The 25,984-nt window shown below is 41.5% G+C and overlaps 1 protein-coding gene across 2 annotated transcripts in view; it reads left to right on the forward strand.

Moving 5' to 3' along the window:
• Positions 1-25,984, forward strand: part of NMNAT3 (nicotinamide nucleotide adenylyltransferase 3) — a 116,276-nt gene that overhangs the window by 43,242 nt on the left and 47,050 nt on the right. For both annotated transcript variants that reach the window (XM_067737670.1, XM_067737669.1), the window contains exon 2: positions 6,138-6,287. In XM_067737670.1, coding sequence (XP_067593771.1) covers positions 6,179-6,287 — 109 coding nt within the window. In that variant the 5' untranslated portion in view covers positions 6,138-6,178. The remainder of the gene's footprint in view (positions 1-6,137; positions 6,288-25,984) is intronic.

A 25,984-nucleotide genomic window follows, 5' to 3' on the forward strand; every position in this document is an offset into this window, starting at 1 on the left:
GGTCCGGGAAGATCCCACATGCCACGGAGCGGCTGGGCCCGTGAGCCATGGCCGCTGAGCCTGCGCGTCCGGAGCCTGTGCTCCGCAACGGGAGAGGCCACAGCAGTGAGAGGCCCGCATACCGCAAAAAAAAAAAAAATTAAGTGATGGTAGAATTTTTTTCTCTTAGATGTATTTTCCCTTTCAAACAATATCTATTTGAGTTTCTGGATATAAAATAGGTTTAACTGGGGCAATAGGAACTTCTAAAAGTTTATACACTTTTCATTCCTTTATATCCAAATTCCATAAACATTCATTAGGTATCAGTATATCAGTTTGAATTAGGTTTAGCTGCATATAACAGAAAATAGAAAATAATAGTGGCTGAGGAGGTTATTTCTCTCCCCAGTAAAAAAAAATACCTGGAGGTCGGCAGTCCAGGTCCTCAGGGTCCTGACTTTCTCTTGGCTTATTTTCTGCCAGACCTAGAGTTGATCCTCAGGGTCCAATCTAGCTGCCATACCCCAGCCATCACATTCTAGACAGGAGGAGGGGAGAAGAGGAGAAAGGCATGCCTTTCCCTTTTAAAAAGAGTTCCTGGAAGTCCCACCCGACACTTCTGTTCATATAGATCACTGGCCAGGCCTTAGTCACATGGCCTCACGGGGAATGTAGCAGCATGTCCAGCCCGGAGAGTGGATGCTGGGAGCTCACCAGCAGACTCTGCCCCAGCTGGTGTCCTCGATATCCGTTCTTCCTGAAAGATTGGGAGGGAGAGGCCAGACTTCATTTATCCCTGTACCTCCAAGGCACTAGCACCATAGCTGGCATGTTCATCTGCTACTCTGCACTCCTCATCGCAGACCCCAGGCACCTCTTCTCACCTTCTGCCTCCTCTTAGATCTTCTTTGTTTAAAGTTGGCAAGTTGGTTGCGATTTGGGGCACGTTTCTTCTTCATTTTCAGATGTTTTTCCTACCTGAATGACATTCAACTATTCATTCCTCTGTTTCTCAGTATCAACTCTCAACTCGATTCCAGGGATAAGTGATGCTTTGAGTTGATTGTTATGGTTGGAGCTAGACAGAAACCACAGCAGTGGCATGTGGGAGTGGCCTTTTTGGGGAGCATTCTTCTCTGGTGACAACTCAAGCTGGTCTGACGGAGCCGCCTGTCGGGCGGGGGATGCTGACGTGTTCCTAAAGCCTGCCAGGTTTTCATCAGTGGGTGACTACAAAATGGTAGGCTCTTTTTGAAACAAGGTGAATAGGTATATGGAAGCAGATGTGGGGATAATGAATTCCGTTTTCAGTATAATGGAAGAGGAAGGAGCTAATATTTCTGGAGAACCCCCTATGGGCCAGGTACTGTGCTAAGTGGGTCAACTCCGATAACCCTCTAGACAGCCCCAGAAGGTGTGTGTCATTATCTCCATCTTCCATGTGACTGAGGCTCGGAGAAGTTGATGAGACTCTTTACCAGAACGCAAGCACCAGCCCTTCCCTTCCAGGCGTGTTGAAAGAATCAGCGCCAATGTGTATAAGGTTTTCTGCCCAGTGCCTAGCCCGTCACTCAATAAACCCAGTAGCTGTTACTCAGTTCCTCCCTCCTATGAGAGTCGAAATCAGTCCCAGCTCCTGAGTGTGGGATTGCAAGAGAGCTCGTTCCATTCCTTGGGCTCCTCCAAATCTTTTGAAAGTTCTCAAAACTGAAGATCCAGGCTGCCTGCTTTCCTGCGACTCTCATAATTAGGACGAGCGTTTAATTGGCATGTTTGTTTCCTCCAAGGGGTGGCTGGCAGAGGATCCTCACACGATGGAGCAGGCTGGCTCCGCTTTTGTTCTTAGCAGCACTGTGTGCCCATAGCAACAGCGAGTGAATCCGGCAAAGTTGAAAAGAAAAAGTGCCCGGAGTTTACTTGAAGGTTGATTGCCCTGGAAAAGTTGATGCTCTTGCGCAGATGGAAATGATCTCCCCGGGCCCTGAAAAATGTGCTCGTCAACCCCACAAATCCAAACTGTGCCTCTTGTTTTCTTTAAGACAAGGAGTCCGGTCAAGAGGTCTGTGTAATGAAAGATGTTTGTAGAATCCATTTCCATTCTGCCCAAGTCCATCTGCTTTATGTCTATAATAAACGGATGTTTTCGGCCACTTTCCTGGGCCAGGTCCTGTTAGAGGCACTCACCACAGGGAAAGGTAAACCGCCTCCCAGTTGATGAGCATTAGCGCGTTACGTCCGCAGTGGTGGCACTTAACCTTCCCGGCTCGCCTTTCCTTTCTGTGTCTGTGCAACGGCCTGTGACAAGTGGGCCAAGGGGCACACACTTAGTTAGAATTTAGTACGCGTGGGGCACTGGCCAGCATCACATTACCCGCTGACTGAGGAGAAATGTAGGCAGCAGGAAAGGCCATCCTCTGGGAAGCTGGGGACTGCCTGACCTTTGCCAGGCAAAGGGGTCCCGGGGGTAGCCATCCTGGGGCTCGCTTCCTGACACACCATCCTGGGAGCACTTGAGAGCTCTTAAAATCCTTCAGAGGTTCCTCATTGCCTATGGGATGAAATCTAGACTCCCCCTTGGGGGACTGCGTGATCCTTGCACCCTCTGCACCCCCGTCTTGGGCCACCCACTCATCAGCGTGCACCACACACAGCCACATCTATGTGCTGTTAGTCCATCGCCCACCTTCAGTGGTGGTTTCTGAACCTTCGCAATGCTGGTCCCTGTGCCCGACACACCTTTCCATATCCTCCTTATCGGCTCAATCCCTGTGCCCTTCCTGCCCCAGGCTGAAGGTCACTTCAGAGCGCCTGCCCCGAATAGGTGAGTGTATGAGTTCCTTATGGCTGCTGTAACAAATCGCTACAAAGTATTGGCTTAAAACAACACAATTTTATTTTCTTATGATTCTGGAGGTCAGGAGTCTGAAATCAAGGTGTCAACAGGGCTGCCCTCCTTCTGGAGGCTCTAGGGGAGAATCTGTTTCCCTGCTGATTCCTCTCGCCCTGCTGGGTCCTGGCCCTCCCTCCATCTTCAAAGCCAGCAGCAGAGCATCTTCCTGCCTTCTGATCGCTGCTTTGGCCCTTATGTCTTCCTCTATGTGACCCTCCTGCTCCCTTTTATTAGTACCCTAATCATGTTAAAATTGGCCCACCCGGATAATCCAGGATAACCTCTGCATTTCTGATCCTTAATTTAATCGCGCCTTCAAAGTCCCTTCACCTGGCAAAGCCACAGCTGATGACCTCCAGGGTGGAGGAATGACCTTGGTGTCAGCGTGCAGGAGGCTGGTATATCCCTATTGATGGGCTCCTGGCATCGAAGATGACACAACAAGGCAGGAATATGTTGTTTGCTTCCAGTCTGAGTTGGGTGGAGTGGGGTCTTGGGGAGGGGCCTTAGGTGCCCCTGGGAAGCTGGAAAGGTCAGCTTATATCCCTGGAAGGCCCAATCCATTGACTACTTGGGACAGAAACAAAGAGAGGAGGTCGCCATCTGAAAAGGAGGATGCTTGGTCAGGGAGAGTCCCTCATTCTCTCGTTTGTGCCACATTCCTGAGTACCTGTGTGCCAGGGCCCCTGCAGGAGTTGAGGGGCCTAGATGAACAAGAAACCTCCCTGGAGGAGTTCACCTTCTACTTGGGGAAGAGAGATGCGGAAACAAGGCAGTGACAGGTCTGTGGTCCGTGAAAGAAGAAAGTGATAAAGTAACAGGTACAGTTAGCGTGGTGGGGGTGTGAGGAGGCATTGGCCTCCAAGGAGAACACCTTGAAGGCAGGTGGTCGGAAGAGCATTTGCACCAGCAGGAGAAAGGAGGTGCGTGTTGTATTTGAGGAGCTGGATGAAATGTTATCGGGATGACTGTGAAGTGGGAGGCGGTAAACTGGAGAGGGGGCGGGATCCGGATGTAGAATCTGTTTGCCTTGCCTCCAGTTTAATGATAAATTCCAAGAAGACCGTATGCCACCTTCTCAACTTGTTAAATCCCTCAGCTGCAATTGCTGTGCACTCGGTGGACCTCTATTAAATGCTTATTGGTGAGAAGCCTTTCCCAGTAGCAAAAGTCCCCCACACTTGCTTCATCTCGCCAGATACTATGACATGATAGGGCAGATGAGTCACTTTTATGGCATGCATCCGACCTTCGAGACGCACTCAAATTGGAGCCTGGTGTATTCTCTGCTGAACCCCCGGAGGGAGTCCATTTCAGCCCTATCATTGTATTTCTCTGGGTTTGGGCTTGGGAGGGTGTTTAGTTGAAGCACGTTGGCGTAAACAGACGACGCAGGTGCACTGACCTCGTTCCTGAGCCTGGGAATGTGCACCCACTGCGACCTCCAGCCTGAGGTGCGGCTCAGACAGAGTCAGTCGCTGTCAGAGCGGCGTGGCTCAGTGTGACCACGCAAGGAAAGAAAAGACAGACACACACTTCCTGTATATCATTTGTTCTCCTCCCCATCGTCGCACTGCATCGCATTGATGCCACCATTCAAACTAATGTTCTAATTTACAGTTTTGGGGAACTTTGGAGAAAATGGATCAAAACCCCAGGTTACCTGAGATGCTGCAGTTACATGTTTTAAGGGCTCTAAAAAAAATACTGTTTTGTCAGAACGAAGTAGAATTTTGAAAGGCTTCCTAACAGTTGTAGAAAACGGCCAGCCTCTTCGGATACACTCATTTCAGGGCTGCTCTTGTGACTAGCTCAGCACACTCTGCAAATACTATCTCATTAAAGATCCGCCCTCCAGGGCCAGCAGCGGTCACGCGGGCTGCTTTCTTCTCACGCAGCAGGGGGTGTCCCTGCTGCCTCAAAGGAAGTGGGAAGAAACCACGGCCCACCTATGTTGAGAGTTTTTTATCCTCACACCACCATAGCTCAGAACCCTGCCAGAACAACTTCTCTATGTACCCAAGGAGGTGCTTAAGCCTTCCCAGTACCAGGAGGCAGGTCCACTCCCAGCTGGCCGCTGCCCTTTCAGTCTCCACCCAGCCCTCCTCTGGGCCCACCCTCTTGTCTCCTTACCCTGTAGCTTTCAGCACCTAGGTGAGGTTAGAGTAAAGCAGAAGACAGCCTGGGCTCCAGGGCAGGTTGGCTGATAGGGGCTCTCCTGCCACTGAGGCACTGCCTCCTGGAATGTTCATGAATAGCTTCACTGGAGTTAGGCCTTGGTTTGACTCCTAGTTCTACCTCTTACTGGCTGTGTGACCTAGGGCAAATGAGAGCCCCTCTCTGAGCCTCAGTTTCCTCATATGCAAGATGAGGATAATATTACTTATAAGGTTGTTGTGAGGATAAATGAACTATGTATGGAGAGTGTCTGGGCCTGACCCTCTCAAAAAATGCTTGGGCCCCAGATAAAGACAGTGAGTGACATCAGAAAAGGCCTGTAGATTAGATTATAGTCCTGTAGCAATGTTAATTTTCTGATTTTAATCGTTGTTCTGCAGTTATATAAGAAAATGTCTTTGCTCTTAGAAAACACATACTGAAGTATTTAAAGAGGTATTATGTCTACAACTTATTCTCAAACATTTCAGAAAAAAATTATAGGTATTTAGAGATATGTGTGTGTATACGGAGAGGGAGAATGAATGTAGCAAGTGTGGTAAAATGTTAACCTTTGGGGACTCTGTGTAAAGGGTATATAGGAATTCTTTGTACAAATTTTGCAACTTTTTTGGTAAGTCTGAAATTATTTTAAAGTAAGTTTTTAACAAGTCCCGCTCTGCTCTGAGGCCTGTGACTTTATTTGGACTCTCAGAGATGACATTTTGGGCATCTTACATATGCCTTTGGACCAAGGGGATCCATCAGAGCACAGGGAGGATGTAGAGGTTATGGGCAGAACATGGTCTTTGGGTCAGGCTGCCTGGGTTCCAGTCCTGGCCCTGCAGCTTCTAAGGTCCCTGAGCTGTATGAGTAACTACTCAGGGTTGAGTTGAAAGCATTTGGTAAGATACGAGCTGTACCTTGGTGTGGTGCTTGGCACAGTTCCTGGCCCATGGTGAACCTCCTGTAAATGTTGTTACTGTTATTCTTGCCTCCTCAGTCATCTTACAAGTGAGAAGTAATGGCCTGTGTGTGGCTTAGAGACGCTGATCTTGACACTTGTCTTGGTGCCAACTCCCTGACGTGAGTTTTTGTCCCAATGAAGGCAGGGTGGCTGCTGCAGCGAGTGTGAATGTGCCTGACAAGATGAAGAGCCGAATCCCCGTGGTGCTCCTGGCCTGTGGCTCCTTCAACCCCATCACCAACATGCACCTGCGCTTGTTTGAGGTGGCCAGAGACCACCTTCACCAAACAGGTCAGTCCCGGGGCCCAGGTCCAATGGAAGAACTGGTGGGTTGGGCCTCTTGGGGCTTTGCTGGCTGCTGTCATCATCCCCATTATTAAAACTGTTCAATTTATTCATTCACAGCATAACTGGGGACATACATTTCCTCCATCATATTCAGAGGGCAAACACCCCTCAGCCATGTGACATGTGTACAAGTCATATCCCTGGCCATAGAGTGGAAATGCTTCTCAGGATCCACTACCTCCCTGTCCACTTCACATTGACCGTTAATGCTAAAAAGACAACTGGGCACGTTATAGAACCTGTGTCTCAATCAGGGCGTCCTTCCTGGGGCTCCAGGAAGCATTACCCACACAGCCGGATGAATAGGTAGCATGTACCTTTGAGAACTCCTGCTACTCTTCAGTGGGTAAACAAACGTTCTGTAATGGGGATTCTGACACGTTCTCCTTTGAAAGAATAGATCTTAGACAATTACAAATTAACAGACTTGTATATAGGGCATTTCTAATACAGATGGCATGGCTTTGCCAGAAATATTTAATCAGCTGGAAATATTTAATCTGGAAATGTTCCATCTCCTTAACTTTCCATTTCATTATTAAGAGAGTAAAGTGGCATTTGTAATCTGCATGATTATTTCTAAAGAATATAAGTCATTTATTTGTCGATGTCAGATACATATGAAAGTTTTATTCATTACGTATTTATGTATATCTTATGTATCCATATATGTATTTTGTATTTTTGCATTGCTCAAAAATGTTTACTGTTTTTAAACCAAAATCAATTTCTATTTACTTTTAACATAGAAAAAAATGTTTGAGTAACATGTAAGTCATTTCTTCAAAGAAACTACTTACAAATATTAATTTATTTTAAAGAAATGTCTTTGTTTACAAAACATTTTTTAATTTCTCAATAAGTTAAGTATTTATTTTTAGTAAATAAATAGCTCTGACATAGGAATAAAAAATCCAAACAGTTAACTTAAAACTGGTCACTGAGCATTAGTAAGCCATATACCAAAGAAGAAATATAAATGGACAGTAAACTTGAGAACAGCTGCTCAACATCACTAATAATCAATGAAAATGCAAATAAAAACATAAACACCACAAGGTAATAAGCACCATGAGGGCAGCTACTGTGACTGCTTGAACACCACAGAATTGCCACCGTCAGTCACTAGGCTTGTAGCTGGTGCTCAATAAATATCCGTTGTGGTAGTAAATAGTTCCAGCCAATGAGATAGGCAAACATTAAAGATTGTCAAAATTCAGTGCTGGCAGGATAGGGAGGGAAACAAACACTCATGTATTGGTAGTGATGGGAAATGATAAAACATTTTTGGAGGGCAACTTGGTTTTCCATAGAAAAAAAGAATTGAAGTCTATATACACATCCGTAATGAGGAGAAAAATCAATCAATGGAAGTCGAACCAGAACTGATGCAGATGTTAGAATTAGCAGACTAGTACATTAAAGATTACAATAGTTATGTGACATATGTTCAAAAATTAAGTAGAGACATGGAACATATTAAAAGGACTCAAATATCTAGACATGAAAACTACAGTAGGTGAGATGAAAAATAAACTGGATAGGATTAATAACAGATTAGACACTGCAGAAGAAAAGGTTAGTGAACTGGAAGCTATAACAGTCTATCCAAACTGAAACAATCCAAAATGAAACATAAAGAGAAAAAAGAATTTTTAAAAATAAAGAAAAGAATATTGGTGAGATATGAGATAATTTAAATCATCTTAATATACTTGTAACTGAACTCCTGGAAGGAAAAGAAACAAAGAACAGAAAAAATATTTGAAGAAGTAATCACTGAAATGTTTTCAAATTTGGTGAAAATTTGATTTAATCAAGTAGCTCAACAAACCCCACGCACAAGAAACAGGAAGAAAACAATGCCAAGGTATATGATAATAAGGTTTCTCAAAACCAATAATAAAGAGAAAATCTTAAAGGCAGCTACAGAAGAACAAATAAAGAAGATAGCAGATTTCCTGTTTCTTAATTCAGCAAAAGGGAATTCCGTGGTACAGATCTTTAAAGTACTGAAAGAAAAAAACGTGTCAATCTAGGATTCTATATCTGGCAAAAATATCTTTCAAAAACAAAGGCAAAATAAAGACATTTGCAGATCTGCAAAAGCTGAATGATTTCACCACCAGCAAACCTGCACCACAAGAAATACCAAATTCCTTTAGGCAGAAGGAAGATGATACCAAATGGAAAAATGTATCTACAGAAAGGAATACAGAGCATTGATAACTACATGGGCAATTATATATGTTTTTTATTATTTAAATTTCTTTAAAAGATAATTGACCATTTAAACAAAAATAACAATATATTGTGGGGTTTATAACATATGTGGAAGTAAAATATATGACAGCAGTATCAAAAAGACTGGGAGGGGAAAAATAGAAGAATACTATTGTAAGGTTTTTATGCTATACATGAAGTTTTATAATATCACTTAAAGGTAGACTGTGATAAGTTAAAGATATATATTATAAACCCTAATGCAACCACTAAAATAAAAAAGCAAGCAGTTATAACTCATAAGCTTTCGATGGAGATAAAATAGCATGAGAATATACTCAGTTAATCTAAGAAGGAAGAAGAAAGGGAATGAGGGACCAAAGAATAGATGGGACAAATAGAAAGCAAATAACAAAATGATAGACTTAAACCTAATCATATCAATAATCACTTTAAATATAAATAGTCTAACAACTTCTGCTAAAAGGCAGGCATTGTCAGATTGGATAAAACAAGCAGGACCCAACTACAATTATTTGATGCCTACAAGAAACATACCAAATATAAAGACACAATTAGGTTCAAAGTAAATGAATAGACAACTCTCCCATGCAAACACTAATTAAAAGAAAGCTGAAATAGCTCTAGTGTCAGAGAAAGGAGATTTCAGAGGTAAGAATATTAACAGGAATAAAGGAAGTCATTTCATAATTATAAAGAGGTCAATTCTATGAGAGGAAATAATAATCCTAAACCTTTTTAAAATGTAATAATAGAATATCAAACTACATAAGAATAAAAACATATAGAACAGCAAGGAGAAATAGACAAATCCACAATTACAGTCTGATATTTTAAGTCTCTTCTCACTAATTGATAGAATAAATATGCAGAAAATTACTAAGGATATAGAAGACTTGAACAAGACTATCAACCAATTCAACTTAGTTGACTTTCATAGAACACTAACCAAACATCAACAGAATACACTTTCCTTTCAAGGGCACAGAGAACATTTACCAAGATAGACTATATTCTGGGCCATAAAAGAAGCTTCAATAAATGTATAAGGCTTGAAATCCTACAAAATGTGTTCTCTGACCACAATGGAATTACATGAGAAATCAATAATAGAAAGATTACTGGAAGATTCCCCAAATATCAAAATGGAATAACATACTTCTAAAAAACCCATGTGTCACAAAGGAAATCAAGATGGAAATGAGAAAATATTTTGAACTGAATGAAAATTAAAGTCGAATATATTCAAAAATTTGGGTATGTCACTAAAGCAATACTTAGGGGGAATTGTAGCACTAACTAAACACTATATTAGAAAAAAAAGAAAGGTTTTAAATCAACGACTTCAGCTATATTAAGAAATTAGGAATAGAGGAACAAATGAAAAACAAAATAAGCATAAGAAAGGAAATAATGAAGAACAGAGCAGACATCAATTAAAGAGAAAACAGGAACACTTTACAGAAAATCAGTTGAACCAATAGTTGTTTCTTTGAGAAAATCAATAAAAGTTATAAACCTCTAGCCATACTAACAGTAAAATAAAGAGGAAAGACATAAATTACTATTATCAGGAATGAGAGAGGTGACATAACTATAGATTTTGAAAACTTATATAGAAAATATAAGGGAATATTATAAACAACTTTATGCCTACAAATTTGATCATTTTAAAAATTGGAATAGACAAACCCCTCAAAAGACATGCTACCAAAGCTCATTCAAAAATAGATTTTTTTTAAATGAGAAGAAACAAGTAACCTAAATAGCTTTATACCAACAAAAGAGGTTTAATTTGTGATTTAAAAAACATCCCACAAAGGTTCCTGGGAAGATGGCAGAGTAGGAAGCCACAGGAATCTGTCTCCCCACCTAAACAATAATTGCACCAACAGAATCTGTCTGATGTAACCATTTTGGAATACTGAAGTCTGTTGAAGACGGACTACGTCCAGGGGAAGACATGGACAGATAAAGTGCAGTTAAGTTTAGTCAACTTCAGCTCTTAGCCCAGTAAGAGCTACCCCTCCCCCACCCCCAGCCACATGGCAGGCAGCTGTGCCCATGTTCCTGGAACAGCCTGCACACAGCTTGTGGGAGCCAGTGTGGGGAAAAGGGCCTCTGTCTTCCGAATATTGGGGATCTGTGCTCTGATCTCTGGTTACTGCCTCTGATCACTGATGTGCAGACGAAGGTGGCCAGCCATTGTTGCATCTCCTCTCATTGTTGTAAGCCCCTCCCTCTCTGGCTGAAGTAACTTCCAGGGGATTTAAACAATCAGCACGCTTTCCCCTCCCCTCCTTTTTCTCTTTTTCCCCTTTTGGGAGCCAGACATTAAAGACTAGGACATTCAAAATTAACTGCATATATGGGAAAAATTAAAAAGTGACCACACATGCCTAGGGAAAGTCTGAAAAAAGACTGAGAAGACTTTAACTTTATACTTTGGGCTGATCCTCAGCACAAAGACAGCCTACAACCGTCAAAAAACAATAAGTAATAACAACAACCAAAAATATCAAACCCTGGGGAAGGAGAATCATCTGATTTCCAGAGTTACCACATCATTAGAGTCAAATGTTGTTTTCAACCAAAAAAATCAGAAGGCATATAAAGAAACAGGAATGTATGGCCCATTCAAAGCAAAAATAAATAAATAAACAAAAATCGCCCTTGAAAAAGACCTGATGGCTGATCTACTAGACAAAGACTTTAAAACAGCTGTCTTAAAGATACTCAGATAACTAAAGGAAGATGTGGAGAAAGTCAAGAAACCATCTATGAATGAAATGGAAATATCAATAAAGGGATAGAAAACCTAAAAAGAAACCAAAAAGGAATTCTGGAGATGAAAGATATAAGAATGGAAATGAAAAGTTCACTAGAGAGATTCAAAGGCATATTTGAGCAGGCAGAAAAAAAGAATTAGCAAACGTGAAGATAGGACAATGGAAATTATCAAGTCTGAGGAACAGAAAGAAGAAAGATTAAAGAAAAGTGAACAGAGCCTAAGTGACCTATGGGACACCATAAGGTGGACGTTGTGAGAGTCCAAGAAGGAAAAGAGAAAAAAAGGGGCAGAGAGAATATTTGAAGAAATAATGGCTGAAACTTCCCAAATTTGATGAAAGGTATAAATACAAACATCCAAGAAGCCCAACCAACTTCAAGTAAGATGAACTCAAAGAGATCCACACTAAGACACATTATAATCAAACTTTCAAAAACCAAAGGCAAAGATAATTCTTGAAAACAGCAAGAGGAGCAAATTGTCACGTACAAGGGATCCTCAATAAGATTTTCAGCAGATTTCTCATCAGAATCTTTGGAGGCCAGAAAGCAGTGTACTGGTATATTCAAAGGGCTGGAAGAAAGCTGTCAACTAAGAATCCCATATCTGGGGAATTCCCCAGTGATCCAGCGGTCAGGACTCTGCTCTTCCACTGCCAAGGATGCGGGTTCAATCCCTGGGATTAAGATCCCACAAGCTGCGCACCGTGGCCAAAAAAACAAGGAATCCCATATCCTGCAAAACTATCCTTCAAAAGTGAGAGGAAAATTAAGACATTCCTGGATAAAAAAAGCTGAGGGAATTTGTTACCACTACACCTGCAAGAAATGCTCAGGGAGTCCTGCAGGTGAAATGAAGGGACCCAAGACGGTAACTCAAATTTGTACGGAGAAATAAAGATCTCAATAAAGGTAAATACATGGGAAATTGTAAAAGCTAGTAACAATGGTTTGTAACTGTACTTTTTATTTTCTACACAATTTAAGAGATTAATACACTTAAAGAAAAAAAAAATTTGGTCTAAAACAAGCCAGTATTATTGTAACTTTGGTTTGTAACTTCAAGTCTGGCTTTCTACATAATTTAAGAGATTAATTCATTTAAAAGAATTAACAGTTTGGGGCACACAACGTATGAAGATGTAATTTTGTGACATCAACAACCAAAAGTGGTGGGGACAGAGTGTTAAAAGAGCAGAGATTTTGTATGTCATTGAAGTTAAGCAGGTATAAATTCAAATTAGAGTGTTATAACTTTTGGATGTTAAATGTAATCCATGGTAACCAGAAATAAAATAGCTATAGAATACACAAGAGAAAATGAGAAAGGAATTTAAACATTTCACTACTAAAAAATCAACTAAAAGACAGTAATGCAGGAAATGAGGGACAAAAATATATAAGGCATATAGAAAACAAATAGCACTATGACAGAAGTAAGTCCCTCCTTATCAGTAATTACCCTAACTGTAAATGTATTAAACTCTCCAATCAGAAGATGAGGAACAAAATAAGGATGTCCATTCTTATCACTTCTATTCAACATTGTACTGGAGGTTCTAGCCAAAACAATAGGCAAGAAAAAGAAATAAAAGTCATCTAGACTGGAATAGGAAAAAAAATGTTGATGACATAATCATCCATGGAGAAAATACATAGAAATCTACAAAAAAGCTCCTAGAACTCATAGGTGAGTTTCATAATGTTGCTAGATATGAGACAAATACATAAAAATCACTGCATTTCTATATACAAGCAGCAAAGAATCATAAATTAAAATTTTAAAATAATACCATTTACAATAGCATAAAAAAAGAAATAGGGATAAATCTGGCAAAAGTGTGCAAAGATCCATATGCTAAAAACTACAAAATATTGTTGCGATAAATTTAATACAACCTAGTTAAAATGGAGAGATATGCCTTGTTTTGTGGGTTGGAAGACTCAACAGTGTTAAGATTTCACTTCTCTCCAAATTTACTTATAGGTTCAATTCAACCCCAATAAGCTTTTTGGTAAAAATTGATAAGCTAATTCTAAAATTCATATGGAAATGCAAATGACCCAGGATAGCCAAAGTAATTTTGAAGAAAATGGAACAAAGTTGGAAGATTGACACTATCTGATTTCAAGACTAATTATAAAGTTACAGTACTTGTTACAGTGTGGTATTGGTGTGAAAATAGTTAAATAGATCAATGGAACAGAATAGTGAGCACGAAATTTGACCCCCCTCCTTACATAGATAACTGAGTTTTGACAAAGTTGCAAAGGGCAATTCAGAAGAGAAAGGATACTCTTTTCAAAAAATGGTATGGAACGATTGAATATCCATATGTTCCCCCCTACCCCCCCCAAAAAAATAACATTCAACCCGAAGCTTGCACCATATACAAAAACTAACTCGAAATAGATCATAAACTTTAATGTAAAGCATAAAACTATGAAATTTCTAGAAGAAAACAGGAGAAAATCTTTGTGACCTTAGGTTACAGATTTCTTAGATAAGACACTACCAAAAGCGTGATCCAAAACAGGAAAAAAAAAAAAAAAAAAAAGACAAATTAGATTTCATCAAAATTAAAAGCTTCTCCTCTTCAAAAGACACTAAGAGAATAAAAGACAAGCCATAGCCTGGGAGAAAGGATTTGCAAAGCATAAATCTGTTAAAGGACTTTTGTCCAGAATATATAAGAACATCTCAATACAGTAATGTTTTAAAAAACCAAATAACGCAGTAAAAATTAGAGAAACTATTTGAACAGACTCTTCACCAAAGAAGTTATATAGATGGCAAATAAACGCACATAAAGATGCTTAACTGCATACAGAAAATGCAGAATAAGATCACAATGAGATACCCCTGCACCCCTATTAGAACAGCCAAAATTAAAAAGACCAGTCATACCAACTATGGGCAAAGATGTGGAGTAATTGGACTTCTCATACACTACAGGAAGGAATGTGAATAGTTCAATGGCTGTGGAAAACAGCTTGTCAATCTCTTACAAGTCAAAAATAAAATGTCCTTATCTCTTAGGAAAAAAAAAGTATATATCCATAGTCTAGCAATTCCACTTCACAAAATTTATCCTAAGGCAAGTATGTGGGGGAAACAAAGAATATTTCTATCTGGCAGAAAGTAGGAATGTATTCCCTATATGTCTTAAAGTAGTTTGTGGAATCATGTTCTTTTCAGGGTGTATAGCATCTACTTTGCTTGGAATAAACATCTGCTTGACTCTTAGCTACTAAGCGGCTTTTCCCGGCAACCCTGACCCATCAGAAATGCCCCTGTTGTCTTCGCTCTGAGGTTTTTCAGGGCAGGGCCTGTACTCTGCTTTGTGCAATGTGCTGCTTCCCGGGCAGGTACATCTGTACACTGTATTGGAGACTTTGGATACTTCATGTACTTGCAGACTCTCATTTAGCACATGGTCAGGCTCTAGCATGGCTCAGCGAGGTGTCAGAGAATATTCCTCATCCTTAAAGCTCACGATAACCACAGAATGCGTGAATAATTAATCATATGGATACAATATATTTTTATATTGCATATGATTTCTGTAACTTAAAGTATTAATAGGTAGAGAGGCCTCACATATGACCTCGAGCATCTTCTTGCCTTTATTCTCAGTCATTCTTGCATAGAAAGTACCTGGTCATTTTTGAAAGTCCAGAATGGATTCTGCTGTCTGTGTCTTTGTGTGTTACACAGCAGGTTGACATCTTTCAACGTTCCACAGATACCTACTGCATCTTCTTCATGCCAGGCACTGTTGCTGGAAATAGAATCGATTAAATTGCATCTCCTGCCCAAGAGGGATGCACAATGTAGGTGATGAGAGACACATGGTGGCAAGTGATTGTGGCACTAGATGCAATGGAGAGACATCCCTCACCTGGCGGTTGGGGAAAGCTTTTCGGAAGAGATGACACCCAAGGCTTCAAGAACATGAAAGACTTAGCCAAGCATAGTTTAGAGGGCATTATGGGCAGAGAAAGCAGCACTGGTAAAACACAGAGGTGGAAGAGAATCACGTTCCAGCACATGGGAGAGAAATGAGGCTGGAGGTAGGGAGAACCAGGTCATGGAGAGGGGTGCGTGGTGAGAATTTCCCTTCTCTGCACAGCTGGGCTTCCTCTCCCCCTACCCACAGCCCCAGTGGCTGGCTGTAGCCTCCCATAGCCAGCAGAGCTGTGCATCAAGCCATCACCCGACCCCTTATTTCTCCGGGGACAAGTATTTAAACAGGGCCTTTTCTCTCAATCAGAATCAGCTCACAGTTAAGGCTGGATGAAAATCTGGCCTCACAGCTGACTTTCTCTTTTCATCAAGAAAATGAAATCTCCCTTCTGTTGGTGTATTTTCACTAAAACAACTCACAATTTTAATTCGATATTACACTCATATAAATTGAACTAAACAAGCTGAAGCAATTTGTGTAGTACGTTTGAGGAGAAATTAATAGTTCACTCCTAGTTTGCTGCAGTAGCTCTAATTACTTTGTTGTTTTGAGCCCTTTCCCCTTTGCCAAGCACCCCTTCTTCAAACTGCAACTGTCCTTCCTTCCTTTTTCTCCTGAAGCAACAGCAAAACCTTAAAAACTGACAGAGGCACTATAATATATCACAACTTTTTACTGTCTTTAGTCCTGCGATAACACACCCCTTTATAGTAAGAAACAATTATACATTGGATGAAAACTTAGGTCTGAAGATTTTCGTTGTTAATACCCTGACAAAAAGTCATACATGCTCAGAGGATGAAATGTTGAGCCAGCTATTTTTTTATACTCCTTTACTTGAAAATATTGGGGAATATGATAAGGGCTGGTAAGAATGTGTGGTATCTGTGGATTTTCTGTATTTTATAGTGTTGTCCTCTAATCATAGGCGCACTGTGTGCTGTGTGGGGAACTCTCAAAGAAGATTCTCAAAGCCTTGATGGATGAATTCGCGTAGTGGGCGTGGGTGGTTTTTAAAAGTTCATTTGGGAGTTTTATCTTGGTTTGCTGATTTTTGACAGAAGTGACTCAGCCCAGCGTATGACTAATCAGTAGCATCCGTCATACCTAAAGCTTTCTCTGGATTAAGAATTTGAGCCGGCATTTCTCTTAAGATGTTGGATGTATTCCCAGTTGTAAGTAGTTGTTTTCCCAACATGTAGTCACAAACTTACTAACGAAGGTTGAATTAAATTTAAATCCTGCTTTCTGTTACGTAGACAGTTTGTTATTTCTAGTCAGCATGACTTGGCCATTGGCCTATATTTCAACAACAAGCCACTTGTGTTCCTTTTTTAAAATCAGGTTTTCTGTCAGCTTCATTAATACTTCTTCATTTAATGATTATTTAGCACCTGTTCATTTTACATATTTAACAAACACAGACCATCCTCACTATTTGTCAGGTAGTGTTCTGAGTACATTACATTTAAACAAAGGTCATTGAATCTTCCTAACAACCCTATGAGGTGGATGTTGTCACTCTCCCTATTTTACACATGGGGAAGCTGAAGCTCAGAGAAGTTGAGTGGCTTGCCTGACATCACACACAGGGTAGAGACAGTCTGCCCTGCAGTCTGTGCTTGTAGCCACCATGCCATCCGTGTTGCCTCCATTCACTCAACAAACTTCTTGTTGAGCACCTGTCTGTGCTGGAAACTGTGCTAGAAGCAGAGGCAACAAAAGTGAGCCCTGTGCCCCTGGGAGAGTGCCTTCGTCAGTTTAGGCTGCTATAAGCAAAAATGCCATAGACTGGGTGGCTTGTAAGCAAAAGAAATTTATTTCTCACAGTCTGGAGGCTGGAAGTCTGAGATCAGGGTGCCAGCATGGTTAGTTTGTGGCAAGAGCACTCTTCAGAGTTTCAGTCTCTGACTTCTCATCATGTCCTCACATGGAGGAGAGCAGAGAGAGGAAGCAAGCTCTCTCGTGACTCTTATAAGGTCACGAATCCTATTCATGAGGGCCCCACCCTCATGACCCTGACTAATCCCAATTACCTCCCAAAGGCCCCATCTCCTAATACCATCACATCAGGGAGTACGGTCTCAACATATGAATTTGGAGGGGACACAAGTATTCAGTTTGTAACAAGGAAGCAGACGTTAATCAGATCCCACAGAGGTAAAATTACTCGGATGACAAATGCCTCTGAGGGGAATTCCTGATGCTATCAGGGTGAACAGTGAGGCAACTTGACAGAGGCAGGAATCCAGGGCAAGTGTTTCTGAAAATGTAAGGACTGAGCTGGAGAAGAATAGTGAGGCACATTTTAGGTTGAAAGTGAGGTTGGCCTGGGTCAGGGGATGCAGGGAAAGAGCACTCTTGGACCAGGAAAGTGCGTGTACAAAGGCTCCTTGTGGGAAGAGGACAGAGCCGCTGAGGGATGACCGGGAAGCAGGAACAGAGGGGAGTGTTACAGGAGGTGAGGAAAGGGTTGGGGAGCAGACCGTGAGGGCCTTGCCGGCCATTGTTAAGGAGTCTGTTTTTCATCCTAAGAGCTGTGGGAAGATCTGCCTTTCCCTCCCTCCTCTTTGTATCTGCCCCCGCCATCCTAGCACTAAAGAGCGGGCGGAGGGAAGCCAGTTAAGAGGCAATTTAAGCAATACTTTTGATGAGAGGGTGACATGTCAATGAAAAGAAGTTGGTGGATGGGGAAGGTCATTACAGGGTGACGCTGGCCTGATAGTGGATTGGGTCTGAGGGAGAGAGAGAGCGCCACCCACGGAGAAGGAGAGAGTCTGGAAGTGGAGCAGACTTGGGGAGGGACAAGTTCATCTTCAGACCTGTTGACTTTGAGAGACCCGCGCGAGAGAACATCACATGGGCTTTAATGATTACAGGAGACTGTGGAAGTGCAAGCCTGGGGCACAGCAGGTATTCAAGGTCAGGAGGTAGTGTTGTCCCTACCTTTATAGACAGGGAAACGGAGGCTTGGAGAGGTTATCACTTACAAAGTTAGCACGTGGGGGAGCTGGGGCCTGAACCCAGGCCTTGGGCCCCTAGGCCAGTGTTCTTCTCACTGCCCTGTGCTGCAGAGATGCACCAGCAGGCTCCTGAACGTGCAAGTCCCAAAGACAGATTTGATGAGAGCAGAGTCTGGGTGGACTCATAGAAAGTAGGGAAGTGGTCGGGGCTTGATTTTGGAGTCTGAAATGCCAGGTAAGGAATGTGGACTTTAGGTGAAGGGAGCTCACTGAAGCCCTTTGACCAAGTGTCTCATCAGATGCCTACGAAGTAAAGTCTCTGCCATGGATGGAACCTGGGCACAGGGATCCTCAGATAGATGGCCTCCAGAAAATCACCTGCTAGAATACTCTCAGCAGCCTGTACCTGGATAGCCGGACCCCATCTGCTGCCAGGGATGGCTGACTCAGAGTTCAAGCCCTCTTCTCCAGAGTGACCAGGACTCAGCCTTGGGGGCAAGTGCACGGCCCTGGACAACTCCTCCTGCCTGCAGCGTGGCCCCGTGTGCATTTCCCACCCTGTTGCCAAGGTGATCTTATGAGACCTTGGCAAATGCCTGGATGAGGTTCTGCCTTCATGGTGGTTACTTGCCTGCCCATCTGAAAACGCTACCGAATAGGGAAATGACTTATTCTCAGCAAACTCTTGCTAACTCTGAACAGTGATCACTTTTTCCAGGTGCTCAGAAACTGTCAGTGTCAGACTAGGTTTCCCAACTTTCGCTCTGGTTGGAATTCAGCTTCCCAAACTATATTTTCCAGATTTTATTCTCTGTGCGTTGTTTATAATTGATTCAATAGATGCCCCCAGAAAGCAGAGCATTGGTCTTCTAGGTGCATGCAGCAGGGAGGGCACAGAGCTGCTCTCAGCCACATCTCTGTCCTGGCTGAGGCAGAATCCAGGAGGCTGTGCCTCTGCCTGCTCACAGGCCCCAACTGGCCCTGGCTGCCTCCCAGCCACGCTCGGCTCTGACGTGATGTTGCTCCCGAGATTCTCATCTCTTTTCCTGCTTTCCCTTGGATGCCACAACCTACAGGAGAAAGAACGCAGAATGGTGAACCATAGAAAGGACGTGCTCCCTTCCCTATGACCGTGGGGTCACAGAGAGAACACTGACTTTGAAGGCAGCCTTAGCATCAAATCCGCCTTCTAGTGCATGACCTTGAACAATTTACTTGACCCCTCCGACATGTGTTTCCTCAACTGCAACATGGGAAAAATATCTCCTAACTTTAAAGGTTATTTATTATAAGGGCTCAACGAGATGATGTGTGAAGGGTCTAGCCTACTCGACAAATCCAGTACACGTTTGGTCTCTCCACTTGCATCCTGAGCAGGCCCCCCGCAGTGCGGGCTCAGAGTAGCTCCCGGTCCTGTGGCCACCACCAGACAGGTTAACATAATATTCTCACATCTACGCATGGAAGTGAGAAAACCGCAGAATTGTTTCTTCTGTTTTCTTTAGCACTTTCTTGATACTTTATGATATTATTGCCTAACAATCCTGCCCCACACATTTGTGGCATCCCAGATTAAATTGCATCGTAAAGATAACAACCTGGTTGAAAGCCTTCTCCTTTTCTTCCCTTTGGACAACCTTGAGGAGGGGAAAGGTATTTTATGGCTCCCAGGAGTTCCTCTCAGTGACTTGCATTTTAAATTGGAGCATAGTTATTACAATATCATTTACACCAGCAGTTTTCTTTTTTTTTTTTCTTTTATTTAGCTCAGGGAAAGTACTTTATTTTCTGTTATTTTTATAATATTTGTGAGAAAGGACCATATAATATGCCTCAAAGAAAATTTAACTAAATTTCCCAAGCGAAAAATTGTAGAGATCACTTTATCAAACCTCAGTGCAAAAAACCTGGAACTAAATAATTGAAATGTAATTTTTTTTTTTTTACATCTTTATTGGAGTATAATTGCTTTACAATGGTGTGTTAGTTTCTGCTTTATAACAAAGTGAATCAGTTATACATGTGTTCCCATATCTCTTCCCTCCTGCATCTCCCTCCCTCCCACCCTCCCTATCCCACCCCTCCAGGTGGTCACAAAGCACGAAGCTGATCTCCCTGTGCTATGCGGCTGCTTCCCACTAGCTATCTATTTTACGTTTGGTAGTGTATATATGTCCATGCCTCTCTCTCGCTTTGTCACAGCTTACCCTTCCCCCTCCCCATATCCTCAAGTCCATTCTCTAGTAGGCCTGTGTCTTTATTCCTGTCTTACCCCTAGGTTCTTCATGACATTTTTTTCCTTAAATTCCATATATATGTGTTAGCATACGGTATTTGTCTTTCTCTTTCTGACTCACTTCACTCTGTATGACAGACTCTAGGTCCATCCACCTCATTACAAATAGCTCAATTTCATTTCTTTTTATGGCTGAGTAATATTCCATTGTATATATGTGCCACATATTCTTTATCCATTCATCTGATGATGGACACTTAGGTTGTTTCCATTTCCGGGCTGTTGTAAATAGAGCTGCAATGAACATTTTGGTACACGACTCTTTTTGAATTATGGTTTTCTCAGGGTATATGCCCAGTAGTGGGATTGCTACACCAGCAGTTTTCTGTGTTAAATAAAAATGTCTGGTCAGTGTCCAGTGTGATGCACGTTACTTTTGCTACCCCTGTGACTTTAATTTTGATCCTTTATTACACAGTGAATATTGAGAGAATTAAATGCACCATGATATGGTGGTGCAGTACAGTCTGAGGTAAGGGGGAAAATTAAGCTATAATAATTCTATTTAAGGCAGTGACAGCCCCAGTTCTGGGTCTTCTGGGCTTTCGGAGGTATCATCAGAGCATGAGTAAATATTATATAAGCTCAGCATGTTACTTTAATCTTGGGCTCACACGGACATTTATTAATCAGAGTGATTTTAATATATATTCATGGGCATTACCCCAGCCTGGTCTGAAAAACTGTTCATTTTCACGTTTCTAATTTAAGAGATCTTTCTGGAGAAGGTAGATTTAAGAATGTTGAATCACGCCAGCAATTGTTCGGAACCCAGACAATTTGTTCCTCATCTTCTGAGGCTTTAAGGGTTTGAGGCTGCACCAATGTTACCCTCCAAATTCCTTCAAGAGGAGGTGCTGTTCTGATTTAATAACAAATCAGCATTTTCCTTATCCTTCTATCTCTACTTTGGGATGTAGCCTGAAGGGAAACAGATCCTGGCAGGGTCTCTGAGGGGGGCAGTTTCCACGGTATGTACTCTCACACCAGACTCGGTTGTGCCAGGTTAGGGGGTGAACAGAACCTCACCTGTGAGTGTGCCTTGTATCAAGGCCCTCAGACACTTCCCGAGCACCCTGCACACCCCCGTATTCTGGTTTGCATCTGCCTCACTGCAGCTCATGTGCACGTGCTGTGAAAGATGGGAGCCATTGCTTGTGTCCTCATAAACCATAAGATGCTTCCCACCTCTTCCCCTCGTTTCTCACCCTCTTCTCCTTTCCCCCAACCAGATAGAAAGCTAAAAGAAATCAATGTTTTTTGTTTAATTTTTTGCTGTTTTATTCTTCAAAAAGAGTTGAAATAGCAAAACACATATCCGGCAAAAAACTGGAGTCCCGAATACATAAAGAATCTCACCCTCATACCCTGTTGGTGGGAATGTTGGTGCAGCCACTATGGAAAACAGTATGGAGGTTTCTCAGAAAGTTAAAAATAGAGCTACCATATGATCCAGCTATCCCACTTCTGGGTATTTACCCAAAGAATATGAAAACACTGATTCGAAAAGATACATGCACCCCTATGTTCATTGCAACATTATTTACAATAGTCAAGATATGGATACAAAGTGCCCATCAACAGATGAATGGATAAAGAAGATATGGTATATATATATACAATGGAATACTACTCAGTCGTTAAAAACAAAAAGGAAATCTTGCCATCTGCGACAACATGGATGGACTTAGAAGTGAAATAAGTCAGAGAGAGAATGACAAATACCATATGATTTCACTTATATGTGCAACATAAAAAACAAAACAAATGAACAGACAAAACAAAAACAAACTCATAGATACAGAGAGCCGATTAGTGGTTACCAGAGGGGAAGGGGTTTGGCAGGGGTGCTAAATGGGGAAGGGGGTCAGCTGTATGGTGATGGATGGTAACTAGACTTATCATGGTGATCATTTGTAGTGTATACAAATATCGACTTAGGTTGTACACCTGAATCTAATATAATATTATATACCAATTTTACCTCACTTAAAATAAATAATTCTCAAAATGTAATAAAAATACAAACAGTCCAATAAGGAAATGGGCAAAGACACATTTCACTGAAGAGGATACAGATGGCAAATAAACACATGAAAACGTATTTGACAACATTAGTCATTAGGGAAATGCAACTTTAAAAACATAACAGGGTATTACCATACACCTATTAAAATGGCTAAAATAAAAAATAATGATGACACTAAGTGCTTGAAAGGATGGAGAGAAAAAGGACCATTCGTAATTTCTGGTGGGAACGTAAAATGGCTCAACCTCTCTGGAAAACAGCTTGGCAGTTTTCTGTAAAACTAAAAGTGCAACTACCATATAACCCAGCAGTTACACACATGGGCATTTATCCCAGACAAATGAAAATTTATGCTCACACAAAACCTGTACTCAAATGTTCATTACAGCTTCATTTATAATAATTAAAAACTGGAGACAATCCAGGTATCCTTCAGGGGGGGAACAATTAAACTGGGATACATCCATACCATAGAATAGGCTCAGTATAATAAGAAACAAACTATACACACAACAACTTTGATGACTCTCCAGGGAGTATTGCTGTGTGAAAAAAGCCAATCCTAAAAGGTTATGTATTAAATGATTCCATTTATATAACGGTCTTGAGATGACAAAACTATATAAATAAGAATAGACTCGTGATAGCCAGGGGTTAGGATGAGGGCTTGGGAGCAATGGGAGGGAAGTGGGTGTGGTTATAAAAGGACAACACGAGGGTTCCTGGTGGTGAGGGAACTATCATGTAGTTTGCTGTTGCTGGTGGATCCATGAAACCTACAGATGAAACGAAATTTCATAGAACTCAACACACACACTCAAATGAGCAAGTGAGTGCATGTGGAACTGGTGAAAGCCGAATAAGGTCGGTGGATTTGATCAGTCTCAGTCCTGGGTGTGATATCAAGTATCATGCTGGAAGATGCTACCACTGGGGGAAACGGGGTGAAGGGCACATGGGATTGTCCTGCATTATTTCTTACAACTGCTTTTAAATCAGCAATTATCTCAAAAACTTAATTTAAAAAAAAAAAGAAAGATTGAAGCAGCATATTTTATGAATGTAAGGATGAAAGGGTGAAGTGAGGAAGTGACACTGTCTTTTCAGTGGACCTCTTCCACACCAGGGGTTTTTAAATAGAATCATGTCATCCTCAAAACAGTGCTGTGAGTATTAATATTCCCATTTTACAGGTGTAAGTAAACTTGAGGCCTGGAGAGGTGATACATTTTGCATGAGATCTCCCCAGCAAGTAAAAGACAAAGCCCCAGTCTCTTAGAATGCAAAGCCAGTGCTCTTGTCATCTCTCCATGCGGGTCCCCATCTCCTGAGCAAACCATGCTGTCTCTACCTGCTGCTCCTGCCACCATACCAGCCAGTCAGGCTGAACTTTCAACTCCCTGAGGAGACAGCTGCCGAGTTAATATGCCAGGACCTGCAACCATCTTGGTCTTCCAAATGGGAAGCAAAGATCATTCAGAATCAGGCACCAGCATTTGCCTGCTTTTCTAAGCAGGTCCTAAAGAGAACTCATGCAAGAGCATTCAGAAAATCCAAGCCAACATCAGATAAAACAGCGAAGTAACACTCCCAACAGCACAAAGGGCATTAATTAAAACGCATTGAAAAGATGTGTCTGTATAAGTACTTCTAGAGATGAGGTTGTTGAGAGAGGGTTCGACCTTGGGGAGATTGATGAGTTACTGATCATTATAGGGAAGATAAATCTTAAGAGGACAAAGTCATTTAAGAATGGATTTTATAAGCTAATGAGATTGGTTCCTTCAAGCGGGCGAATGGGAACAGAGTGAAAAGAATTCAGGATGGGAATGGGGTAGAAACTAGGAAGAGGGAGGAGAGAGCCTTCTCTGAGCATACCACTATTTTCAGTCTGTCTCTTAGAACCACAGAATCTCACACCCAAAAAAACTACCTGTATAATTAAGGTCAACCAGGCTGTGAGGGGAACCCAAGCGGTAATACAGACAGTAACAAATGAGCCTATCTCTATTATAAATGAATACATTACCACACCGGAGCCAATGGGAAAGGAAAGAACCAACTTCAGTAACTTGGAAAGCATCATTGTGACTGGATACTGCAAGGCTAAAGCCAAAAAAAAAAAGTGCATAAATACTGTTCTCTAGTTAGAAAATGTATTTTCCACGGGAGTGTAGGTAAGCAATTTTGAAACTACTCTATGTAAATCATAGTAGGATCAAGCAAATGAGTAAATTATTGTGGGTGACAGAGCCAGGTATCTCAGTGTTAAAAAAAGGAGGTACAAATAAGGAAAGGAGGGGAAGGCTAGAATGAACTCTGTGGTGTTGGATTAGAATCGGAAGTTTCAATATGAACTCATGGTTTTTAATAGATATCCAGATGGATAGTTACAGAAATAAATACAGCAAGGTGTGTGTACACATGTGTGAGAATATATGTATATATAATTTCTAGTTCTGTCTTCTAAGAGGTGCCTAGAAACCACAAAATTCCAGAAGCAATGAGCGCAACTAGCCCTCTTGGTCTCTAATAAAAGAAACCCAAGTTTCTTAGAAAAATGATTAATTCCAGAGCAGGGGCAGAGAAAGTACAGGATGAGCATGAATGTCTTGTGGTTCCAGAAAGCAAGGGAATACTTAATAAATGATGGGAGCATGTCAGAAAAACAAAAGAGGCAACTTAAAGGAGCTTCCATTGGGTAAATCTGGGATAATCTGAGGAACAAAATAATGATCATGGATTCCACCCCACAGAATAAAATAAATATTCATGAGTCCATATTGACATAAATAAGTGATTTAATGAATAAGTGCAGGAAAGGCAACATTTCTTCCTTGCAGTAGAATTGTAATTAATACTGTAGAAAGAATGTTGGAGATAGAAAATCACCATTTGGCCAACATCATAGTAATGATTGTTGCACACCAGAATCCTCAATGGATGCTAAAATTAGTGGGTGAAAGTATGATATTTGCATAGTCTCAAAGCACTTTCCCACAAGATCCTTGTTCATTACAAATACCCAGGAAAAAATAGTGACTTCACAATAGAGAAATCTGGCAGACACAACCTCAACAAAATATTAAAGGTAATATCAGCAGAATCAAAACAGATCAACATCATGTGCCCCCTGATATGGTGCACCGAGACAGACACAACGTCATCTCTGAGATATTCTTGCCTAAGGTACATAACCTCAATCTACTCATGAGAAAACATCAGACTGACCAAACTGAGGGATGTTCTACAAAATAACTGGCACCTCCTTTTCTAAAGGTTATGAGAGCCTGAGAAGCTGTCCCTGATTAGAGGAAACCAAGGAGATAGGACAGTCACATGTGATGTGA

This window comes from Pseudorca crassidens, chromosome 5 (assembly GCF_039906515.1).
Source record: "Pseudorca crassidens isolate mPseCra1 chromosome 5, mPseCra1.hap1, whole genome shotgun sequence".
Lineage (NCBI taxonomy): Eukaryota > Metazoa > Chordata > Mammalia > Artiodactyla > Delphinidae > Pseudorca > Pseudorca crassidens.